The sequence below is a fragment of the Anomaloglossus baeobatrachus genome, chromosome 10, assembly GCF_048569485.1.
Source record: "Anomaloglossus baeobatrachus isolate aAnoBae1 chromosome 10, aAnoBae1.hap1, whole genome shotgun sequence".
In the NCBI taxonomy this organism is placed as follows: domain Eukaryota; kingdom Metazoa; phylum Chordata; class Amphibia; order Anura; family Aromobatidae; genus Anomaloglossus; species Anomaloglossus baeobatrachus.
The window spans coordinates 33386990-33411198 of record NC_134362.1 but is presented as its reverse complement, the minus strand read 5'-3'; the positions used below and the strand labels follow the sequence as shown (position 1 = coordinate 33411198).

Here is a 24209-nt window from a genome sequence, read left to right as displayed (position 1 = left end):
AGCCTGGAGTGCCCACCCCTGCAAAGGCTGGGGCAACGGACGCGCCTATGGCTTCATAGATGGATCCCATTAGGAGTTCTATCTGTCTGTCCGTGGCATTCTTGAGCGTGGACCCGCCAGCCACTGCTACTACTGAGCTAGCCGCCAGTCCGAGACTGGCGGGCACATTATGACACTGAGCCGAAACCTTAACAACGTCAGAGGGGAAGGGACAACGTGTGTTATAAGGCGTTCAGTAAAACGCTTGTCCGGGAAGGTGTGCTTCTGGACAGAATCTGTGAAGCCTTGAGAGCCACGTCCGGACAGAGTCCTGGGTTGCGACCTCCGCCCCATCCTCTAGAGGGTCCTCAAGCTGAGACCCTAGAAGTCGGGGAAGATTCCAAGCAAGGCTGCTTAGCAGGACTGGGACTGCGGTTCGTGCTGGAGTTTACCACGTACTAACTAGAGGCCACCCCAGGAACACGCTTCGTCGCAGACCGAGGGAGGCCTGGGGCGATCCCGCAGTGCCCGGGGCCTGTGTAAGGGGCCGGTCTGGACTGCAAACTCCTAGTCTCTTAGCCGACCATTTGTCCATAGCCTGAGACATGGATAGTGAAAATGACCTAGAGAGTTTCTCAGCAAAGCTGTAACTCTGTCCCTGCCGCCTGGACAGGGAACGCCGGCGAAGCTCAACCAGTGAAACTGCATTCAAACATTATATAGCCATATATACAGTGTATCCCATATACAGTTCATCACTCTAGGGGGCCCAGCATCGAGAAGAAGCCCCCTGGTGTACCGACCCTGAAGCAGTATGTGCTGCTGAAAACATGGCTGTCGGCGTGTACAGTGGAGGGGGGAGCCGTAGGCGTAACCCCAAAAGTGCAGGAATCTGGTGCCCTGAGCGAAACGTGAGGGAGGCGGAGGACAGCCAAGTGTGCTCCAGCCGTCACTGCTAGCCTCCGACTGACCGTCCCGCCCTTCCCCCTGACTGGCAGGGCCAGGGACGAGAGTTTAAGGCGCTAGGCCGCAAAAGCCGGGAACTAAAGTTACAGACCGCGGCCGGCAAGCAGGCGCGGTCGGCGCGGTAGTCGCCAAGTCTGAGGCGAAGCTGCTCTCTGCACCGTCCCCAAGGGGACACTGAGTCCTTGAGGGGATCAGTTCCGTAGCGTGATTAGTGAGGGGGGCGGAGGACAGCGAAGTGTGCTCCGGCCCTCACTGTCGGCGTCAGCCCGACTGTCCCGCCCTTCCTCCTGACTGGCAGGTCCGGGGGTGGTATAATGATTGAACAGTGCCCGGGGCTGGACTGTAAGGCTTCTCTAGGAGTAGCCAAAAAGCAACAGTGCGACCATACAACAAGCACATATATATACATGTACACTTCGGCACTCAGTGGGGCCAGCACCTCAGGTGCTGCTTACCGACCGCTCACAGCGGTTGTGTGATCACCAGAATCCGTGCCCGGGCCCCCCTGATGTTGTCTCTCCTCTCCAGCGTCAGAAGTGCTGACAGTAATGGCTGCCGGCGTTCTGTGGGGAGGAGGGGGCCGTGGGCGTGCCCTAGAAAGTGCGGGAATCTAGTGCCCCACTGTGCTGAGTGAGGGGGGAGGAGGATACAGAGTATGCTCCAGCCCTCAGTGCTGCCGTCCTGTGCAGCGTCCCGCCCTTCCCCTGACTGGCAGGCCTGTAGGCGGGAATAAGCGAAACTAGGCCGCAAAAGCCGGGGACTAAAGTTATAAGCGCGGCCTGCAAATAAGCACGGCCGGCGCGGTAGTCCCCGGCGCACTAACACACCCAGCAGTGCTGCAGTGTGTATGGCACAAGCGCTCCATGCGCGGTCCCCACGGGGACACAGAGTACCTCACAGTAGCAGGGCCTTGTCCCTGACGATACCCGGCTCCTGTCCAGCAGATTCCCCAGGGGCTGCGGAGGGAGCACGGTCCCAGTGCCTGGAGACCGATTAGGATCCCACTTCACCCAGAGCCCTAAAGGGATGGGGAAGGAAAACAGCATGTGGCTCCTGCCTATGTACCCGCAATGGGTACCGCAACCTTAACAACACCGCCGACAAGAGTGGGGTGAGAAGGGAGCATGCTGGGGGCCCTGTTATGGGCCCTCTTTTCTTCCATCCGACCTAGTCAGCAGCTGCTGTTGACTAAATTGTGGAGCTATGCGTGCATGTGTGCCTCCTTCGCACAAAGCATAAAAACTGAGGAGCCCGTGATGCACGGGAGGGTGTATAGCAGAGGGGAGGGGTTTACACTTTTGAGTGTAATACTTTGTGTGGCCTCCGGAGGCAGTAGCTATACACCCAATTGTCTGGGTCTCCCAATGGAGCGACAAAGAAATGCTAACTCCGTTGTTTTCCACCAGGTGGAGCTATAGGTGGTTTCATTGTGTAGCACATGGCTACTTTACTACACCTAGACACCACTTCTATGCCTATAGCTGCCGCCGTTCTCAAGTTAATGGCGGTGGACAGGATATGGGTGGACACACTGTATATCACAAGCTCATTGGTAAGTCAGGACTAAGAAAGATGGTTTCAATAACAATCACAAAATGATAAACTGATAAACTAAAAGCAGCAAGAATAAACAAAAACTTTATTACAGCCACATTCAGAGCTACATTCACAAATCTGATACAAAATCCCCCCTGATATAACGCGGCTTCGCGGAGTTCTGCTACTTCTGACTTTCCATAAGTTGCTGAATTCCAAGTGGATCCAGCAAAACTGTGTAAACTTTTGCAACTTTGTAGTAAACATTTCATGTAAAACCAAAAATGTACAATTACATAAAGACAAAATAAACTCATACTTCATTTCTTGGATTGCTCAGATTTTTTTCTTTTCCCATGGCTTTTTTTGCCGTTCTGTATTGTGAGTAATGGAGGAGTGACTGCAATTGCTTTACCGGATTCTCCTTTCCTTTTGAAGAAATAGTCGGGGTTCAGCAGAATCTGGTTGAAATTTGTGTTTTCAGGATTTTCCGAAGGATTGAAGGAAAATGTAAATTTCTCATTTTTGGAAGCCGTAGCCCTCGCGGTAGGTGATGGAGAATTTATTGCGATGACGTCATCCCTTGGACTCAGGACATTCTTCTTGGCTCTAATCCGAGATGGTAGCGAGAGATCTAGGGGCTCCTCCGAACAAAGATTGGTCACCCCAAATTTCCTCTCGCTTTGATGTAAAGGCACTGAATTTCTTCCTCTTTGACTTACCCCATTCGCATACGTTGGTCTACCCATACATTTCGGGTCATTGGTGGCCGCTATGTTGCTACTCTTTTGCGTTTTCCCACCACTGATGTTCCCTATCGGAAGTCCACTGTGCTCCATCCATGATGAAAAACTTGCATGGATTTTCCAGGGCATCTCCAGCTTTTTCTTCTTGGCTTTCTTGACTGGTGACTCGAAAGGGTCATCAGAGATATCGCTTCTTTTCTGCGGTGAGCAAATCTCATCAGTTTTTGTGGCCGCTCTCTTCTTTCGCTTCTTCTTTTTCGATTTGCCATCACTGTCGGGGTTCACGTCTTGGCCTTTCTGGCTAGATTTTGAAACGTTTTTGACCTTCCTTGGGAGTGTGCTGCCCGCCTTTTTAGGTTTGGATTCCTGCTTCTTCCGTTTGCCATTCTTTACTTTACTTTTCATACTATCTTCCAAAAGACATACCAAGAGCATGTCCTCCAATGTTAAGGGTTCACCCAGCTTCGAATGAAAAGAGAAAAATTGCAAAAATTAGATATTTGATGCGGAGAAAAATTGCACAAAAAGTTGGCTAAACCCTTATATTTAGGTACAGAAACTGCACAAAAACACAAATGTCACAGACAGTGGATATGACATATAGCAGATATCAACAGTTAAAGACGACTTGTCACTTACCATAACTATATATATTTTTTAACCTGGTGTAAATTCTGCTCTTCTCCTGAATCGGACATTGTTTTTCTTTTGTTCCTGCGCCTCTCCTTTCCTGAGATATGGCCCTATCTTTCTTTTTTGGAAATCTAGCACTTTTATCCAAATGGGCGTGGTCCTCAACTTTCCTTAGCTGGTGTCCTTTATGGACCACACCCACTTGGCTAAAATATATTTGCATACAGGGTCATATCTCAGGAATAGAGATACACAGGAAAAAAAAGAAAAACATCACCGGATTCAGGAGAAAAGAGGCATTTACACCAGGTAAATAAGTATTTATGGCAAGTGACAGGTTCTCATTAAAGGAAATCTGTCACCAGGTTTTTCCCTTAGGAGCTGCAGTCACCACCAGTGAGCTCTTATATAAAGTATTCTAGAATACTGTATATAAGAGCCCAGGCCGCTCTGTATAACATAAAAAGTGGAGTAATGGTCACGTATCTGCTCCATTCATTGTCTATGGCAGGGCTTCTCCGACTTTTCTACTGCGGCTTCCTCACCTATAATTGAAGTCCAAGACAATATATAAATATTGCTCAATGTACTTGACATTCGCCTCCCCGGTCCAGCATATTCTTGAAGGGAACCTGTCACCAGATTTGGCGACTATAAGCTGTGGCCACCACCAGTGAGCTTATATACAGCATTCCAGAACACTGTATATAAGAGCCCCGGCCACGCTGTATAACAAAAATCATTTTTATAATACTCATCTAGGGGGTGGGCCGGTCCGATGGGCATCACAGCTCTCCGGTCCGATGGGCGTCGCAGCTCTCCTGTCCGATGGGCGTCGCAGCTCTCCTGTCCGATGGGCGTCGCAGCTCTCCTGTCCGATGGGCGTCACAGCTCTCCGGTCCCATGGGCGTCGCAGCTCTCCGGTCCCATTGGCGTCACAGCTCTGCTGTCCGATGGGCTTCACCGCTCTCCTGTCCGATGGGCGTCACCGCTCTCCTGTCCGATGGGCGTCACAGCTCTCCTGTCCGATGGGCGTCACAGCTCTCCTGTCCGATGGGCGTCACAGCTCTCCGGTCCGATGGGCGTCGCAGCTCTCCGGTCCGATGGGCGTCACCGCTCTCCTGTCCGATGGGCGTCGCAGCTCTCCAGTCCGATGGGCGTCGCAGCTCTCCAGTCCGATGGGCGTCGCAGCTCTCCTGTCCGATGGGCGTCACAGCTCTCCGGTCCCATGGACGTCACAGCTTTGCTGTCCGATGGGCTTCACCGCTCTCCTGTCCGATGGGCGTCGCAGCTCTCCTGTCCGATGGCCGTCGCAACTCTGCTGTCCGATGGGCGTCGCAGCTCTCCGGTCCGATGGGCGTCGCAGCTCTCCTGTCCGATGGGCGTCGCAGCTCTCCTGTCCGATGGGCGTCGCAGCTCTCCGGTCCCATGCGCATCACAGCTCTGCTGTCCGATGGGCTTCACCGCTCTCCTGTCCGATGGGCGTCACCGCTCTCCTGTCCGATGGGCGTCACAGCTCTCCTGTCCGATGGGCGTCGCAGCTCTCCTGTTCGATGGGCGTCGCAGCTCTCCTGTCCGATGGGTGTCACAGCTATCCTGTCCGATGGGCGTCGCAGCTCTCCTGTCCGATGGGCGTCGCAGCTCTCCGGTCCCATGGGCGTCGCAGCTCTGCTGTCCGATGGGCTTCACCGCTCTCCTGTCCGATGGGCGTCACCGCTCTCCTGTCCGATGGGCGTCACAGCTCTCCTGTCCGATGGGCGTCACAGCTCTCCTGTCCGATGGGCGTCACAGCTCTCCTGTCCGATGGGCGTCACAGCTCTCCTGTCCGATGGGCGTCACAGCTCTCCTGTCCGATGGGCGTCACAGCTCTCCTGTCCGATGGGCGTCACAGCTCTCCTGTCCGATGGGCGTCACAGCTCTCCTGTCCGATGGGCGTCACAGCTCTCCTGTCCGATGGGCGTCGCAGCTCTCCTGTCCGATGGGCGTCGCAGCTTTCCGGTCCGATGGGCGTCACAGCTCTCTGGTCCGGCACCTACTTTCTGCATCAATCTTTGTCCTTCTTTTTCCCAGCCCAGTATGGATAACACGTCTACGTCATCCACACAGGCCGACATTGAGGTCCTGTGCACTCGCACTATGATCTGCCTTGCTGAGGGCAGATCAAAGTACTGTAGTGCGCATGTGCGAGAAAAGGTTAAAGATCACCTGCGCATGTGCACTACAATACTTTGATTTGCCCTGAGCAGGACAGATCAAAGTGTGACTGCACAGGTGCGCAGTGGCGGGCTGTGATGATGATGTAGAATGCCTCATGCGCACGGGCCTCAGATGAAGCAGGACGGCGATCACTGCAGAAAGGAAATGCCAGACTGGAGAGAGGAGGCGCCAGGCCAGAGAGAGGAGACGCCAGACCAGAGAGAGGAGGCGCCAGGCCAGAGAGAGGAGACGCCAGACCGGAGAGAGGAGGCGCCAGGCCAGAGAGAGGAGACGCCAGACCGGAGAGAGGAGGCGCCAGACTGGAGAGAGGAGGCGCTAGACTGGAGAGGAGACGCCAGACTGGAGAGAGGAGGCGCCAGGCCAGAGAGAGGAGGCGCCAGACCGGAGAGAGGAGGCTCCAGACCGGAGAGAGGAGTTGCCAGAATGGAGAGAGGCGGCGCCGGGCCGGAGAGAGGAGGCGCCAGGTTGGAGAGAGGAGGCGCCAGGCCAGAGAGAGGAGGCGCCAGAATGGAGAGAGGCGACGCCAGGCCGGAGAGAGGAGGCGCCAGGCTGGAGAGAGGAGGCGCTAGACTGGAGAGAGGAGGCGCTAGACTGGAGAGAGGAGGCGCTAGATTGGAGAGAGGAGTTGCCAGAATGGAGAGAGGCGGCGCCAGGCCGGAGAGAGGAGGCGCCAGGCTGGAGAGAGGAGGCGCCAGGCTGGAGAGAGGAGGCGCCAGGCTGGAGAGAGGAGGCGCCAGGCTGGAGAGAGGAGGCACCAGTCTGGAGAAGGAGGCGCCAGACCGGAGAAAGGAGGCGCCAGACTGGAGAGAGGAGGCACCAGGCTGGAGAGAGGAGGCGCCAGACCAGAGAAAGGAGGCGCCAGACCAGAGAAAGGAGGCGCCAGACCAGAGAAAGGAGGCGCCAGACCAGAGAAAGGAGGCGCCAGACCGGAGAAAGGAGGCGCCAGACCGGAGAAAGGAGGCGCCAGACTGGAGAGAGGAGACGCCAGGCCGGAGAGAGGAGGCACCAGACTGGAGAGAGGAGGCGCCAGGCCGGAGAGAGGAGGCGCCAGACCGGAGAGAGGAGGCGCCAGGCCAGAGAGAGGAGGCGCCAGGCCAGAGAGAGGAGGCGCCAGACCGAAGAGAGGAGGCGCCAGGCCGGAGAAAGGAGGCACCAGACAGGAGAGAGGAGGCGCCAGGCCGGAGAGAGGAGGCGCCAGGCCGGAGAGAGGAGGCACCAGACCGGAGAGAGGAGGCGCCAGGCCGGAGAGAGGAGGCGCCAGGCTGGACAGAGGAGGCGCCAGGCCAGAGAGAGGAGGCGCCAGGCTGGAGAGAGGAGGCGCCAGGCCGGAGAGAGGAGGCGCCAGGCCGGAGAGAGGAGGCGCCAGGCTGGAGAGAGGAGGCGCCAGACCGGAGAGAGGAGGCACCATACTGGAGAGAGGAGGCGACAGACCGGAGAGAGGAGGCGCCAGAATGGAGAGAGGAGGTGCCAGACTGGAGAGCAGCGACACCTATCGGATCGGACCGCCTCTTAGATTAGTATAATAAAAGTGTTTTTTAAGTTCTACACAGCGGCCTGGGCTCTTATATACAGCATGTTAGAATGCTGTATATAAGAGCCCACTGGTGGTGGCCGCAGCTTATAGGCCCCAAATCTGGTGACAGGTTCCCTTTAATATCAGAACACAACATTATTAAAGCGGATGTCTGAAGAAAAAAAGTTATCAACCATCCAGAGGAGCGGTGATGACTTACTGATGGTGGAAGTCTTTTTAGCACCCGTACAGTATATCCGCAGTGCGCATGCGCACTGTTCTTCATTCCTTCTAATTTTCATGTAAAGTGATGGATAACCCAATGAACTCCACCAATGTGGTCCAATAGGCACGACTAGCCTCCATTGTGTGTCACAGCCAGCAGAGGCATGGCAGTCTTACCAGTGGCGGTGTGCGGCGAGGCTGCTGTACTGTCATCCGTATGTCATCAGTGTGTGTGTGTTACATCCTATGTCAGTATTGCTATCAGTTCTGCATATGGACATTTAATACGTGCAACTGAAGGAGCCCCAATGATGGGAGTACCTCATACTGCTGGGAGCGGTGACGCCTCTGCACACACGTCTTCTTCTTCTTCTTCTTTTTGTGCAACTTTTGTGACTCCATTTAGATTTTTCTCCCTGGAAAATATGAAAACAAAAATGATGGGGGAGATTGGCACATCGATAGCGGACAGGGCCGAGATGTCTGCACACAACAACCCGGGGGAGCAGCCGCCGCGCGACCAGCGCCCCTCCATATACACAGCACAGGGCCGAGATGTCTGCACACAACAACACGGGGGAGCAGCCGCCGCGCGACCAGCGCCCCTCCATATACACAGCATAGGGCCGCGATGTCTGCATACAACAACCTGGGGGAGCAGCCGCCATGCGACCAGCGCCCCTCTATATAAACAGCACAGGGCCGCGATGTCTGCATACAACAACCTGGGGGAGCAGCCGCCATGCGACCAGCGCCCCTCTATATAAACAGCACAGGGCGGCTGCCAAAAGATGGAGAACACATTCTGCGGCTGGACCAGACGAAGCCCTGCTACTCCTAACAGGACTAGTATCAGTGCAGCAGAGCCCAGCACAACATGGAGGGAGAGGAACAACAGAGCCCAGCATGGCCTTATATCAAGGAAGGGAAACAACAGAGCCCAGCATGGCATTATATTGAGGGAGAGGAACAACAGAGCCCAGCATGGCCTTATATCAAGGAAGGGGAACAGCAGAGCCCAGCATGGCCTAATAGTGAGGGAGGGGAACAGCAGAGCCCAGCATGGCCTTATATCAAGGAAGGGGAACAGCAGAGCCCAGCATGGCCTTATAGTGAGGGAGGGGAATAGCAGAGCCCAGCATGGCCTTATAGTGAGGGAGGGGAATAGCAGAGCCCAGCATGGCCTTATAGTGAGGGAGGGGAATAGCAGAGCCCAGCATGGCCTTATAGTGAGGGAGGGGAATAGCAGAGCCCAGCATGGCCTTATAGTGAGGGAGGGGAATAGCAGAGCCCAGCATGGCCTTATATCAAGAAAGGGGAACAACAGAGCTCAGCATGGCCTTATATCAAGAAAGGGGAACAGCAGAGCTCAGCATGGCCTTATATCAAGAAAGGGGAACAGCAGAGCTCAGCATGGCCTAATAGTGAGGGAGGGGAATAGCAGAGCCCAGCATGGCCTAATAGTGAGGGAAGAGAACAGCAGAGCCCAGCATGGCCTTATATCAAGGAAGGGGAACAGCAGAGCCCAGCATGGCCTTATATCAAGAAAGGGGAACAGCAGAGCTCAGCATGGCCTTATATCAAGAAAGGGGAACAGCAGAGCCCAGCATGGCCTAATAGTGAGGGAGGGGAATAGCAGAGCCCAGCATGGCCTTATATCAAGGAAGGGGAACAGCAGAGCCCAGCATGGCCTTATATCAAGGAAGGGGAACAGCAGAGCCCAGCATGGCCTTATATCAAAAAAGGGGAACAGCAGAGCCCAGCATGGCCTTATATCAAGGAAGGGGAACAGCAGAGCCCAGCATGGCCTTATATCAAAGAAGGGGAACAGCAGAGCCCAGCATGGCCTTATATCAAGGAAGGGGAACAGCAGAGCCCAGCATGGCCTTATATCAAGGAAGGGGAACAGCAGAGCCCAGCATGGCCTTATATCAAAAAAGGGGAACAGCAGAGCCCAGCATGGCCTTATATCAAAGAAGGGGAACAGCAGAGCCCAGCATGGCCTTATATCAAAGAAGGGGAACAGCAGAGCCCAGCATGGTGTCACGCTCCCAGTGTCCCAGCACCACTCCTTACCCACTGATCCACTCCATGTGTCCACCAGTCATGGCTGCCGCTCCCGCTCCTGCTCCCCTGACTCCTGCTCCTGGTCTCAGGAGTCTGACTTTGAGTATTGGCCTCATGGTTCTGTATAGGACCAGGCCGCGCCCACTCTCCTGGTCTTATGGGCCCAGCACACCTGATGCAGGTAATGACATGGGGCTGTGCTGGGTATATAAGACTTGCCTTTCCATGTGGGCGGGGCCTGATCAACGTGTCCTTTTGCTTGTCTTTAGAGCTAGGTGCTCAGGTCCCCTTGTGCTGTGTCCTGTTACTGTTTGTCCTTTGCTACCGGGTACCTGTGCCTGTTTCCTGCAGTATCCTATAGAACTCTGTGACCCTAGTGACCCGGTTATAACCGTCCCGGCCACGCCAGTGCTCCGGCTGCCGTGTACTCTGCCCCCCGGTGGGGTACTCGGTCCAGTGGATCCACCTCCTGGGCCCACCAGTCCTCCCGGCCCTGACAGATTGATCAGGCCATGGATCCCGCTGGAGCACAAACATCAGAGCTGGCTGAGCTGCGCCAAGAGCTGGCACAACAGCGTGAAACCCTGAGCCGGATGCTGAAATTCCTGGCGTCCGTGGACCACCGGTTATATACGCTACAGACAGCCGTCTCATCTGAGTCCACGCAGCAACCAGTCTCTACGTCTGAACCTGTTGTCTCTGCAGCCTCGCAACTTCGCCTCGCTGCTCCGCCTCGGTATGCCGGGGACCCCAAGAACTGCCGGGGGTTTTTGAACCAGTGCTCGCTGCACTTCAAATTACTCCCGCACCTCTTCGCTTCCGACCAAGCCAAGATAGCCTTTGTGATGTCGCACCTGGAAGGCGAGGCGTTGGCCTGGATAAATCCGTTGTGGGAGAACGAGGATCCGGTGACGACCGACATCCGGGAATTCCTGCAGGCTTTCCGAAGTACCTTCGATGAACCGGGACGCAGTACCGCGGTTACCTCCTCGCTCCTCCGGCTACGCCAAGGGACCCTGACCGTCGGCCAATACGCCATTCAGTTCCGCACGCTTGCCTCCGAGCTAGGCTGGAACAATGAGGCCTTGACTGCCGCCTTCTGGGAGGGGCTCTCCGGTCGCATCAAGGACGAATTAGCCGGTCGTGATGTTCCCCGTACCTTGGATGCTTTGGTATCACTAGCCACCCGGATTGATCTCCGTTTTCAGGAACGAACCAAGGAGGTATCCCGGGAAAAGCGACCAGTCCGTCACGCCTTTGTCCCGCAGAGGTCTACCGTTCCCCCGCCACTGCCGTTCTGCGACTCCACTCCTGAGCCAATGCAAATAGACCGGCTGAGCCAAGCCGAGCAACGTTGTGCAGAGCGACTCGCCCGGGGCCTGTGCTTCTATTGTGGAAGCGGTTCACATCTGCTCCGCTCTTGCCCTGAGAGGCCAGGAAGACCCCAAGTCCAAGGGATGGTGGGAACCGCCACCCTTGGTACCGGAATCCCGTCAGTCCCGGTTACACAGACTGTCCAGGTCACGACCGAGAAGACCCAGTTCACGGCAGAGGCTCACATTGATTCGGGAGCAGCGGGTAATTTCATCCAACAAGCTACCGTGGACCGTTATCGGATACCGGTCATCCCGCTTGCAAAACCCCTCTGGTTCGCCTCCGTGGACGGAAAACAATTATACGAACCTGTCCGGTACACCACCGAACCCGTGAGACTTTGTATTGGTACCCTGCACACTGAGACTATTGCGTTTTATGTCATCCCGAGAATGGCTCCTGAGCTCCTGCTGGGTCTGCCCTGGCTTAAACTCCATGATCCTGACATCAGTTGGCGCTCCGGCGCAATCTCTCGCTGGAGTCCCTCGTGCCATGATACCTGTCTTCAGCCCGTCCCTCAGCCCCTGGCACCTGATCCTATCATGTCACAAGAACAGGAGAAAATGACGCAGTCCAGCGTTGTACCACAGATCCTGGCACTTGTGCCTGTGGTGCCACCGGAACCGGAAGTGATGACGCACCCCAGCGTCGTTCCACCGTCCCCGACGATTGAGACTCTGATGCCACCAGCTACCGGGGATGAGTCACCGTCCTGTGCCCGGTCCGAGTCGCCCGGGCCGGTTCTCCACGATGTCAGTACTGTTTCTGTCGGTCCTCCTCTTCCCGTTGCCCCCGCTGCCACTGCTGGTAGATCGGCTAAGCGCCGTGCGGCTAAGAAGGCGGTACGGGGTCAGAGGTCCTTCCCCGCCTTTGCGTTGGGCCCCGGCCCGGTGTCTCGATCCGGGGTGCCCCTGGGGTTCTGTGCTCGGAGGGGGGGGCTTAGAGGGGGGGGTACTGTCACGCTCCCAGTGTCCCAGCACCACTCCTTACCCACTGATCCACTCCATGTGTCCCAGTCATGGCTGCCGCTCCCGCTCCTGCTCCCCTGACTCCTGCTCCTGGTCTCAGGAGTCTGACTTTGAGTATTGGCCTCATGGTTCTGTATAGGACCAGGCCGCGCCCACTCTCCTGGTCTTATGGGCCCAGCACACCTGATGCAGGTAATGACATGGGGCTGTGCTGGGTATATAAGACTTGCCTTTCCATGTGGGCGGGGCCTGATCAACGTGTCCTTTTGCTTGTCTTTAGAGCTAGGTGCTCAGGTCCCCTTGTGCTGTGTCCTGTGTCCTGTTACTGTTTGTCCTTTGCTACCGGGTACCTGTGCCTGTTTCCTGCAGTATCCTATAGAACTCTGTGACCCTAGTGACCCGGTTATAACCGTCCCGGCCACGCCAGTGCTCCGGCTGCCGTGTACTCTGCCCCCCGGTGGGGTACTCGGTCCAGTGGATCCACCTCCTGGGCCCACCAGTCCTCCCGGCCCTGACACATGGCCTTATATCAAAGAAGGGGAACAGCAGAGCCCAGCATGGCCTTATATCAAAGAAGGGGAACAGCAGAGCCCAGCATGGCCTTATAGTGAGGGAGGGGAATAGCAGAGCCCAGCATGGCCTTATATCAAGGAAGGGGAACAGCAGAGCCCAGCATGGCCTTATAGTGAGGGAGGGGAATAGCAGAGCCCAGCATGGCCTTGTATCGAGGGAAGAGAACAGAAGAGCACAGAACGGTCTAATATCGAGAAAAGAAAAGCAGAGCTCAGCACCACTTAATATTGAAGGAAGGGAACAGCAGAGCCCAGCACAACCTTATATCAAGGGAGGGGAACAGCAGAGCCCAGTGCGGCCTAATATGAAGGGAGGTGACTATAAAGAAAAATTCATGAGCTGATACTACAGTCACCTTAATGTAAATACATTATGATTCTGATTAGTAAAGGAGCCTCTTATATGTGACGGCTGCACCTCACGATTATGCTGTATGTACTGCACCCCACATTATACTTATCCTGCGCATCCCTACATTATACTGTATATACTGCACCCACATAGTACACTGTATAACCTGCCCCCCACATTACTCTGTATGATCTGCACCCCCACATTACTCTGTACGATATGCACCCCCACATTATACTGTATGATCTGCACCCCCACATTATACTGTATATATACTGCCCCCCCCCACATTACTCTGTATGATCTGCCCCCCACATTATACTGTATATATACTGCCCCCCCACATTACTCTGTATGATCTGCCCCCCACATTATACTGTATATATACTGCCCCCCCCACATTACTCTGTATGATCTGCCCCCCACATTATACTGTATATATACTGCCCCCCCCCCACATTACTCTGTATGATCTGCCCCCCACATTATACTGTATAATCTGCCCCCCACATTACTCTGTATGATCTGCACCCCCACATTACTCTGTACGATATGCACCCCCATATTATTCTGTATGATCTGCACCCCCACATTATACTGTATATACTGTTCCCCCCCACATTACAGTGTATGATCTGCCCCCACATTATACTGTATGATCTGCACCCCAACATTATACTGTATAATCTGCCCCCACATTACTCTGTATGATCTGCACCCCCACATTACTCTGTACAATATGCACCCCCACATTATACTGTATGATCTGCACCCCCACATTATACTGTATATACTGCCCCCCCATTACTCTGTATGATCTGCCCCCCACATTATACTGTATGATCTGCACCCCCACATTACTCTGTATGATCTGCCCCCCACATTATACTGTATAATCTGCCCCCACATTACTCTGTATGATCTGCACCCCCACATTACTCTGTACAATATGCACCCCCACATTATACTGTATGATCTGCACCCCCACATTATACTGTATATACTGCCCCCCCCACATTACTCTGTATGATTTTCCCCCACATTACTCTGTATGATCTGCACCCCCACATTACTCTGTATGATCTGCCCCCACATTATACTGTATAATCTGCCCCCCACATTACTCTGTATGATCTGCCCCGCACATTACTCTGTATGATCTGCACCCCCATATTATTCTGTATGATCTGCACCCCCTCATTACTCTGCCCCCCACATTATAATGTATAATCTGCACCCCCACATTACTCTGTATGATCTGCACCCCAACATTATACTGTATGAGCTGCCCCCCATATTATTCTGTATGATCTGCACCCCCACATTATACTGTATGATCTGCACCCCCACATTATACTGTATGATCTGCACCTCCACATTACACTGTATGATCTGCACCCCCACATTATTCTGTATGATCTGCCCCCTCTCAATACTCTGCCCCCCACATTATAATGTATAATCTGCACCCCCACATTACTCTGTATGATCTGCACCCCCACATTATACTGTATGAGCTGCCCCCCATATTATTCAGTATGATCTGCACCCCCACATTATACTGTATGATTTGCACCCCCACATTATTCTGTATGAACTGCACCCCCACATTATACTGTATATACTCCCCCCCACATTATTCTGTATGAACTGCACCCCCACATTATACTGTATATACTCCCTCCCACATTATACTGTATGATCTGCACCTCCACATTATACTGTATGATCTGCACCCCCACATTATACTGTATGATCTGCACCCCCACATTATACTGTATATATACTGCCCCCCCCACATTACTCTGTATGATCTGCCCCCCACATTATACTGTATATATACTGCCCCCCCACATTACTCTGTATGATCTGCCCCCCACATTATACTGTATATATACTGCCCCCCCCACATTACTCTGTATGATCTGCCCCCCACATTATACTGTATAATCTGCCCCCCACATTACTCTGTATGATCTGCACCCCCACATTACTCTGTACGATATGCACCCCCATATTATTCTGTATGATCTGCACCCCCACATTATACTGTATATACTGTTCCCCCCCACATTACAGTGTATGATCTGCCCCCACATTATACTGTATGATCTGCACCCCAACATTATACTGTATAATCTGCCCCCACATTACTCTGTATGATCTGCACCCCCACATTACTCTGTACAATATGCACCCCCACATTATACTGTATGATCTGCACCCCCACATTATACTGTATATACTGCCCCCCCATTACTCTGTATGATCTGCCCCCCACATTATACTGTATGATCTGCACCCCCACATTACTCTGTATGATCTGCCCCCCACATTACTCTGTATGATCTGCACCCCCACATTACTCTGTACAATATGCACCCCCACATTATACTGTATGATCTGCACCCCCACATTATACTGTATATACTGCCCCCCCCACATTACTCTGTATGATTTTCCCCCACATTACTCTGTATGATCTGCCCCCACATTATACTGTATAATCTGCCCCCCACATTACTCTGTATGATCTGCCCCGCACATTACTCTGTATGATCTGCACCCCCATATTATTCTGTATGATCTGCACCCCCTCATTACTCTGCCCCCCACATTATAATGTATAATCTGCACCCCCACATTACTCTGTATGATCTGCACCCCAACATTATACTGTATGAGCTGCCCCCCATATTATTCTGTATGATCTGCACCCCCACATTATACTGTATGATCTGCACCCCCACATTATACTGTATGATCTGCACCTCCACATTACACTGTATGATCTGCACCCCCACATTATTCTGTATGATCTGCCCCCTCTCAATACTCTGCCCACCACATTATAATGTATAATCTGCACCCCCACATTACTCTGTATGATCTGCACCCCCACATTATACTGTATGAGCTGCCCCCCATATTATTCAGTATGATCTGCACCCCCACATTATACTGTATGATTTGCACCCCCACATTATTCTGTATGAACTGCACCCCCACATTATACTGTATATACTCCCCCCCACATTATTCTGTATGAACTGCACCCCCACATTATACTGTATGATCTGCACCTCCACATTACACTGTATGATCTGCACCCCCACATTATACTGTATGATCTGCACCTCCACATTATACTGTATGATCTGCACCCCCACATTATACTGTATGATCTGCACCTCCACATTACACTGTATGATCTGCACCCCCACATTATACTGTATGATCTGCACCTCCACATTACACTGTATGATCTGCACCCCCACATTATACTGTATGATCTGCACCTCCACATTACACTGTATGATCTGCACCCCCACATTATTCTGTATGATCTGCACCCCCACATTATACTGTATGATCTGCACCTCCACATTATACTGTATGATCTGCACCCCCACATTATACTGTATGATCTGCACCTCCACATTACACTGTATGATCTGCACCCCCACATTATACTGTATGATCTGCACCTCCACATTACACTGTATGATCTGCACCCCCACATTATTCTGTATGATCTGCACCCCCACATTATACTGTATGATCTGCACCTCCACATTACACTGTATGATCTGCACCCCCACATTATACTGTATGATCTGCACCTCCACATTACACTGTATGATCTGCACCTCCACATTACACTGTATGATCTGCCCCCCCACATTATACTGTATGATCTGCACCTCCACATTACACTGTATGATCTGCACCTCCACATTACACTGTATGATCTGCACCCCCACATTATACTGTATGATCTGCACCTCCACATTACACTGTATGATCTGCACCCCCACATTATACTGTATGATCTGCACCTCCACATTACACTGTATGATCTGCACCTCCACATTACACTGTATGATCTGCACCTCCACATTATACTGTATGATCTGCACCTCCACATTACACTGTATGATCTGCACCCCCACATTATACTGTATATACTGCCCCCCACATTATTCTGTATGATCTGCACCCCCACATTATACTGTATAATCTGCCCCCACATTACTCTGTATGATCTGCACCCCCACATTATACTGTATGATCTGCACCTCCACATTACACTGTATGATCTGCACCCCCACATTATTCTGTATGATCTGCCCCCTCTCAATACTCTGCCCCCCACATTATAATGTATAGTCTGCACTCCCACATTACTCTGTATGATCTGCACCCCCACATTATACTGTATGAGCTGCCCCCCATATTATTCAGTATGATCTGCACCCCCACATTATACTGTATGATTTGCACCCTCACATTATTCTGTATGAACTGCACCCCCACATTATACTGTATATACTCCCTCCCACATTACACTGTATGATCTGCACCTCCACATTATACTGTATATACTGCCCCCCCACATTACTCTGTATGATCTGCCCCCCACATTATACTGTATATACTCCCCCCACATTACTCTGTATGATCTGCCCCCCACATTATACTGTATATACTCCCCCCACATTGATCTGTATGATCTGCACCTCCACATTATACTGTATATACTGCCCCCCCACATTGCTCTATATGATCTGCACCTCCACATTATACTGTATATACTGCCCCCCCACATTATACTGTATGATCTGCACCCCCACATTATACTGTATGATCTGCAACCCCACATTATACTGTATGATCTGCACCCCCACATTATACTGTATATACTGCCCCCCCACATTACACTGTATGATCTGCACCTCCACATTATACTGTATATACTCCCCCCACATTACTCTGTATGATCTGCACCCCCACATTATACTGTATGATCTGCACCTCCACATTATACTGTATATACTCCCCCCACATTGCTCTGTATGATCTGCACCTCCACATTATACTGTATATACTCCCCCCACATTGCTCTGTATGATCTGCACCCCCACATTATACTGTATATACTGCCCCCCACATTGCTCTGTATGATCTGCACCCCCACATTATACTGTATATACTGCCCCCACATTGCTCTGTATGATCTGCACCCCCACATTATACTGTATATACTGCCCCCACATTGCTCTGTATGATCTGCACCCCCACATTATACTGTATATACTGCCCCCCACATTGCTCTGTATGATCTGCACCCCCACATTATACTGTATATACTCCCCCCACATTGCTCTGTATGATCTGCACCCCCACATTATACTGTATATACTGCCCCCCACATTGCTCTGTATGATCTGCACCCCCACATTATACTGTATATACTGCCCCCACATTGCTCTGTATGATCTGCACCCCCACATTATACTGTATATACTGCCCCCACATTGCTCTGTATGATCTGCACCCCCACATTATACTGTATATACTGCCCCCCACATTGCTCTGTATGATCTGCACCTCCACATTATACTGTATATACTGCCCCCACATTGCTCTGTATGATCTGCACCCCCACATTATACTGTATATACTGCCCCCACATTGCTCTGTATGATCTGCACCCCCACATTATACTGTATATACTGCCCCCCACATTGCTCTGTATGATCTGCACCTCCACATTATACTGTATATACTGCCCCCCACATTGCTCTGTATGATCTGCACCCCCACATTATACTGTATATACTGCCCCCACATTGCTCTGTATGATCTGCACCCCCACATTATACTGTATATACTGCCCCCCCACATTGCTCTGTATGATCTGCACCTCCACATTATACTGTATATACTGCCCCCACATTGCTCTGTATGATCTGCACCCCCACATTATACTGTATATACTGCCCCCCCACATTGCTCTGTATGATCTGCACCCCCACATTATACTGTATATACTGCCCCCCACATTGCTCTGTATGATCTGCACCCCCACATTATACTGTATATACTGCCCCCACATTGCTCTGTATGATCTGCACCCCCACATTATACTGTATATACTGCCCCCACATTGCTCTGTATGATCTGCACCCCCACATTATACTGTATATACTGCCCCCCACATTGCTCTGTATGATCTGCACCTCCACATTATACTGTATATACTGCCCCCCACATTGCTCTGTATGATCTGCACCCCCACATTATACTGTATATACTGCCCCCACATTGCTCTGTATGATCTGCACCCCCACATTATACTGTATATACTGCCCCCCCACATTGCTCTGTATGATCTGCACCTCCACATTATACTGTATATACTGCCCCCACATTGCTCTGTATGATCTGCACCCCCACATTATACTGTATATACTGCCCCCCCACATTGCTCTGTATGATCTGCACCCCCACATTATACTGTATATACTGCCCCCCACATTGCTCTGTATGATCTGCACCTCCACATTATACTGTATATACTGCCCCCCACATTGCTCTGTATGATCTGCACCCCCACATTATACTGTATATACTGCCCCCCCACATTGCTCTGTATGATCTGCACCTCCACATTATACTGTATATACTGCCCCCACATTGCTCTGTATGATCTGCACCCCCACATTATACTGTATATACTGCCCCCCCACATTGCTCTGTATGATCTGCACCTCCACATTATACTGTATATACTGCCCCCCACATTGCTCTGTATGATCTGCACCCCCACATTATACTGTATATACTGCCCCCACATTGCTCTGTATGATCTGTCCCCCACATTATACTGTATATACTGCCCCCCCACATTGCTCTGTATGATCTGCACCTCCACATTATACTGTATATACTGCCCCCACATTGCTCTGTATGATCTGCACCCCCACATTATACTGTATATACTGCCCCCCCACATTGCTCTGTATGATCTGCACCTCCACATTATACTGTATATACTGCCCCCACATTGCTCTGTATGATCTGCACCCCCACATTATACTGTATATACTGCCCCCACATTGCTCTGTATGATCTGCACCCCCACATTATACTGTATATACTGCACCTCCACATTATACTGTATATACTGCACCTCCACATTATACTGTATATACTGCCCCCACATTGCTCTGTATGATCTGCACCCCCACATTATACTGTATATACTGCACCTCCACATTATACTGTATATACTGCCCCCACATTGCTCTGTATGATCTGCACCTCCACATTATACTGTATATACTGCACCTCCACATTATACTGTATATACTGCCCCCACATTGCTCTGTATGATCTGCACCCCCACATTATACTGTATATACTGCCCCCACATTGCTCTGTATGATCTGTCCCCCACATTATACTGTATATACTGCACCTCCACATTATACTGTATATACTGCACCTCCACATTATACTGTATATACTGCACCTCCACATTATACTGTATATACTCCCCCCCACATTATACTGTATGATCTGCACCCCCACATTATACTGTATATACTGCCCCCACATTGCTCTGTATGATCTGTCCCCCCCATCCTATGATCTGCACTGCCCCCATCACTTTGTACACCGCACCCCATTATCTGTGCCCTGCTCCTCGCCCATTACTCCATGCAGTGAGGGCGCCCCCAGCTCTCTCTGAACCCCGATATCACCCCCTGCTCTGCGCCCGCACTTTACCTGTCGCTTCAGCCGCACATAATCCGCAGCTCCCTGCCTCTGCCGCCCTGCTGACTACACGTGGTGAGGACGGGGGCAGCGGGGCCTGGAGCCAGAGGAAAAGGGGGCACCTCGGTGAGGAAGGGGGGCTGCACACCAGTGCTAGTGTATATGTGCATGGCCGGCTTTACCTATGTGTGACTTGTGCGGTTGCAGGGACTGCAGAGCGGGCCGTTCACTTTCATTTACTGCTCCTGCGGTGCACACACAGCCTCCAGCAGAGGGCGCCCTCCCCTCCTGTGTGCTCTGCGTACTGCTGCTCCCGTCTGCACCAGAGAGAGGGGGCGGGGCGCCTGCACTGCTCCGGCCGGAGAGATAGAGGGGGGCGGGGCGCCTGCACTGCTCCGGCCGGAGAGATAGAGGGGGGCGGAGCGCCTGCACTGCTCCGGCCGGAGAGATAGAGGGGGGCGGAGCGCCTGCACTGCTCCGGCCGGAGAGATAGAGGGGGGCGGGGCGCCTGCACTGCTCCGGCTGGGTCACACTTAAAGGGACCCTGTCACCAGTTTTTTCAGTATTGAACCAAGAGTCTCCCCTTCTACAGCTCCTGGGCTGCATTCTAGGAAGGTGCACCTTGTTCCCTGACTCCCCTTGCAGACCCCAGAAATAACTTAATCTGCAGCCACGTATGCAAATGACCTGTTCTGGTCGGATAGGCGTCCTCTTTTTCGGCTCCTGTCCATCCTTTTGCCGCTGTTCGCCGTCCTCCTTTGATGATTGACGCGTCTGATGACTCTGTCATCCACGTAGCTGGGCTGAGTTACATCCTGTATTATACTCCAGAGCTGCACTCACTGTTCTGCTGGAGCAGTCACTGTGTACATACATTACATTACTTATCCTGTATTGATCCTGAGTTACCTCCTGTATTACACTCCAGAGCTGCACTCACTATTCTGCTGGTGCAGTCACTGTGTACATACATTACATTACTTATCCTGTATTGATCCTGAGTTACCTCCTGTATTATACTCCAGAGCTGCACTCACTATTCTGCTGGTGCAGTCACTGTGTACATACATTACATTACTTATCCTGTATTGATCCTGAGTTACCTCCTGTATTATACTCCAGAGCTGCACTCACTATTCTGCTGGTGCAGTCACTATGTACATACATTACATTACTGATCCTGTACTGATCCTGAGTTACCTCCTGTATTATACTCCAGAGCTGCACTCACTATTCTGCTGGAGCAGTCACTGTGTACATACATTACATTACTTATCCTGTATTGATCCTGAGTTACCTCCTGTATTATACTCCAGAGCTGCACTCACTATTCTCCTGGTGCAGTCACTGTGTACATTACATTACTTATCCTGTACTGATCCCGAGTTACATCCTGTATTATACCCCAGAGCTGCACTCACTATTCTGCTGGTGCAGTCACTGTGTACATACATTACATTACTTATCCTGTACTGATCCTGAGTTACATCCTGTATTATACTCCAGATCTGCACTCACTATTCTGCTGGTGCAATCACTGTGTACATACATTACATTACTGACCCTGAGTTAGATCCTGTATTATGCTCCAGAGCTGCACTCACTATTCTGCTGGTGCAGTCACTGTGTACATACATTACATTACTGATCCTGTACTGATCCTGAGTTACCTCCTGTATTATACTCCAGAGCTACACTCACTATTCTGCTGGTGCAGTCACTGTGTACATACATTACATTACTGATCCTGTACTGATCCTGAGTTACCTCCTGTATTATACTCCAGAGCTGCACTCACTATTCTGCTGGTGCAGTCACTGTGTACATACATTACATTACTTATCCTGTACTGATCCTGAGTTACCTCCTGTATTATACTCCAGAGCTGCACTCACTATTCTACTGGTGCAGTCACTGTGCACATACATTACATTACTGATCCTGTACTGATCCTGAGTTACCTCCTGTATTATACTCCAGAGCTGCACTCACTATTCTGCTGGTGCAGTCACTGTGTATATACATTACATTACTTATCCTGTACTACTCCTGAGTTACATCCTGTATTATACTCCAGAGCTGCACTCACTATTCTGCTGGTGCAGTCACTGTATACATACATTACATTACTGATCCTGTACTGATTCTGAGTTACATCCTGTATTATACCCCAGAGCTGCACTCACTATTCTGCTGGTGCAGTCACTGTGTACATACATTACATTACTTATCCTGTACTACTCCTGAGTTACATCCTGTATTATACTCCAGAGCTGCCCTCACTATTCTGCTGGTGCAGTCACTGTATACATACATTACATTACTTATCTTGTACTGATCCTGACTTACATCCTGTATTATACTCCAGAGCTGCACTCACTATTCTGCTGGTGCAATCACAGTGTACATACATTACATTACTTATCCTGTACTGATCCTGAGTTACATCCTGTATTATACTCCAGAGCTGCCCTCACTATTCTGCTGGTGCAGTCACTGTGTACATACATTACATTACTGATCCTGTACGGAGCCTGAGTTACATCCTGTATTATACTCCAGAGCTCCACTCACTATTCTGCTGGTGCAGTCACTATGTACATACATTACATTACTTATCCTGCACTGATCCTGAGTTACATCCTGTATTATACTCCAGAGCTCCACTCACTATTCTGCTGGTGCAGTCACTGTATACATACATTACATTACTGATCCTGTACTGATTCTGAGTTACATCCTGTACTATACTCCAGAGCTGCACTCACTATTCTGCTGGTGTAGTCACTGTGTACATACATTACATTACTTATCTGTGTCGCCCTGGGCAAGCCAGGGGACACAGGTCACACACCACCACACCCCACATCCCAGGTAGGCACACCTAAGCTGAACCAGAAATCCTTGTTGCCTTCCTCCAGGAGTCTGATGATGCACACCAGGGGGTGGGCCAGGCGGTTGGCTCCGCCCACCAAGGAGCTCACAGCTCTGGAGGCAGGAAGTGTCAGGCAGATGAGCCCAGGGGGAGCCTGTGTCAACAGCAGAGTAGCCCAGGCAGGGGCTAGAGTAAACAACGAAGAAGTGAAAGTGGAGGAAAGAAGAGTAGTAAAGGAGGAGAGCAAGAAGTGGTGACAGAGCAGAGAGTGTGCAAAGCCTGAGAGCCCAGCTTTGTGTAGGGCCAGTACAGCAAGGTCAGCGACGGCGGTGACTGTCCGGAGGGGGACCGTTTGGAAGTTCCTGGAAGGACCCCGTTGGCTGTGTGCCCGGTGGTCTGGAGCAGTGTTCCGAAGGACAGTCAGCACCAGGGCAGGGGCCTCTCGGACCCCGGCAAGGCTTGGAGTCGCCAAATTTGCCGAATCCGTCAGTGAAGGGGACGTAGATTCCCCCAACAACCAAGTCCCGATTGAAGGCAACAGTCCAACCTGTACAACAGAGGCACCGCCACCGCCAGGGCACCAGTCTCTGAGGGCCAGCGCCTGCGGGCAAAGTGTAGTGCTC

General features: G+C 51.6%; 1 protein-coding gene across 2 annotated transcripts; it reads right to left on the bottom strand.

The window, feature by feature from the left end:
- Nucleotides 1–2610: 2610 nt before the first annotated feature.
- LOC142254620 (uncharacterized) lies at nucleotides 2611–21513 on the bottom strand. Of its 2 annotated transcripts, none has more exons than XM_075325760.1 (3): nucleotides 21399–21513; nucleotides 8137–8231; nucleotides 2611–3689 (listed from the first exon to the last, which is right to left on the bottom strand). In XM_075325760.1, the coding sequence occupies exons 2-3, from the start codon at nucleotides 8215–8217 to the stop codon at nucleotides 2802–2804; spliced, it is 969 nt and encodes a 322-aa protein (XP_075181875.1). In that variant the 5' UTR covers nucleotides 8218–8231; nucleotides 21399–21513; the 3' UTR covers nucleotides 2611–2801. The 2 variants fall into 2 exon arrangements, with proteins under 2 accessions (XP_075181875.1, XP_075181876.1); XM_075325761.1 differs by lacking the exon at nucleotides 21399–21513 and adding an exon at nucleotides 20894–21121.
- Nucleotides 21514–24209: the final 2696 nt, after the last annotated feature.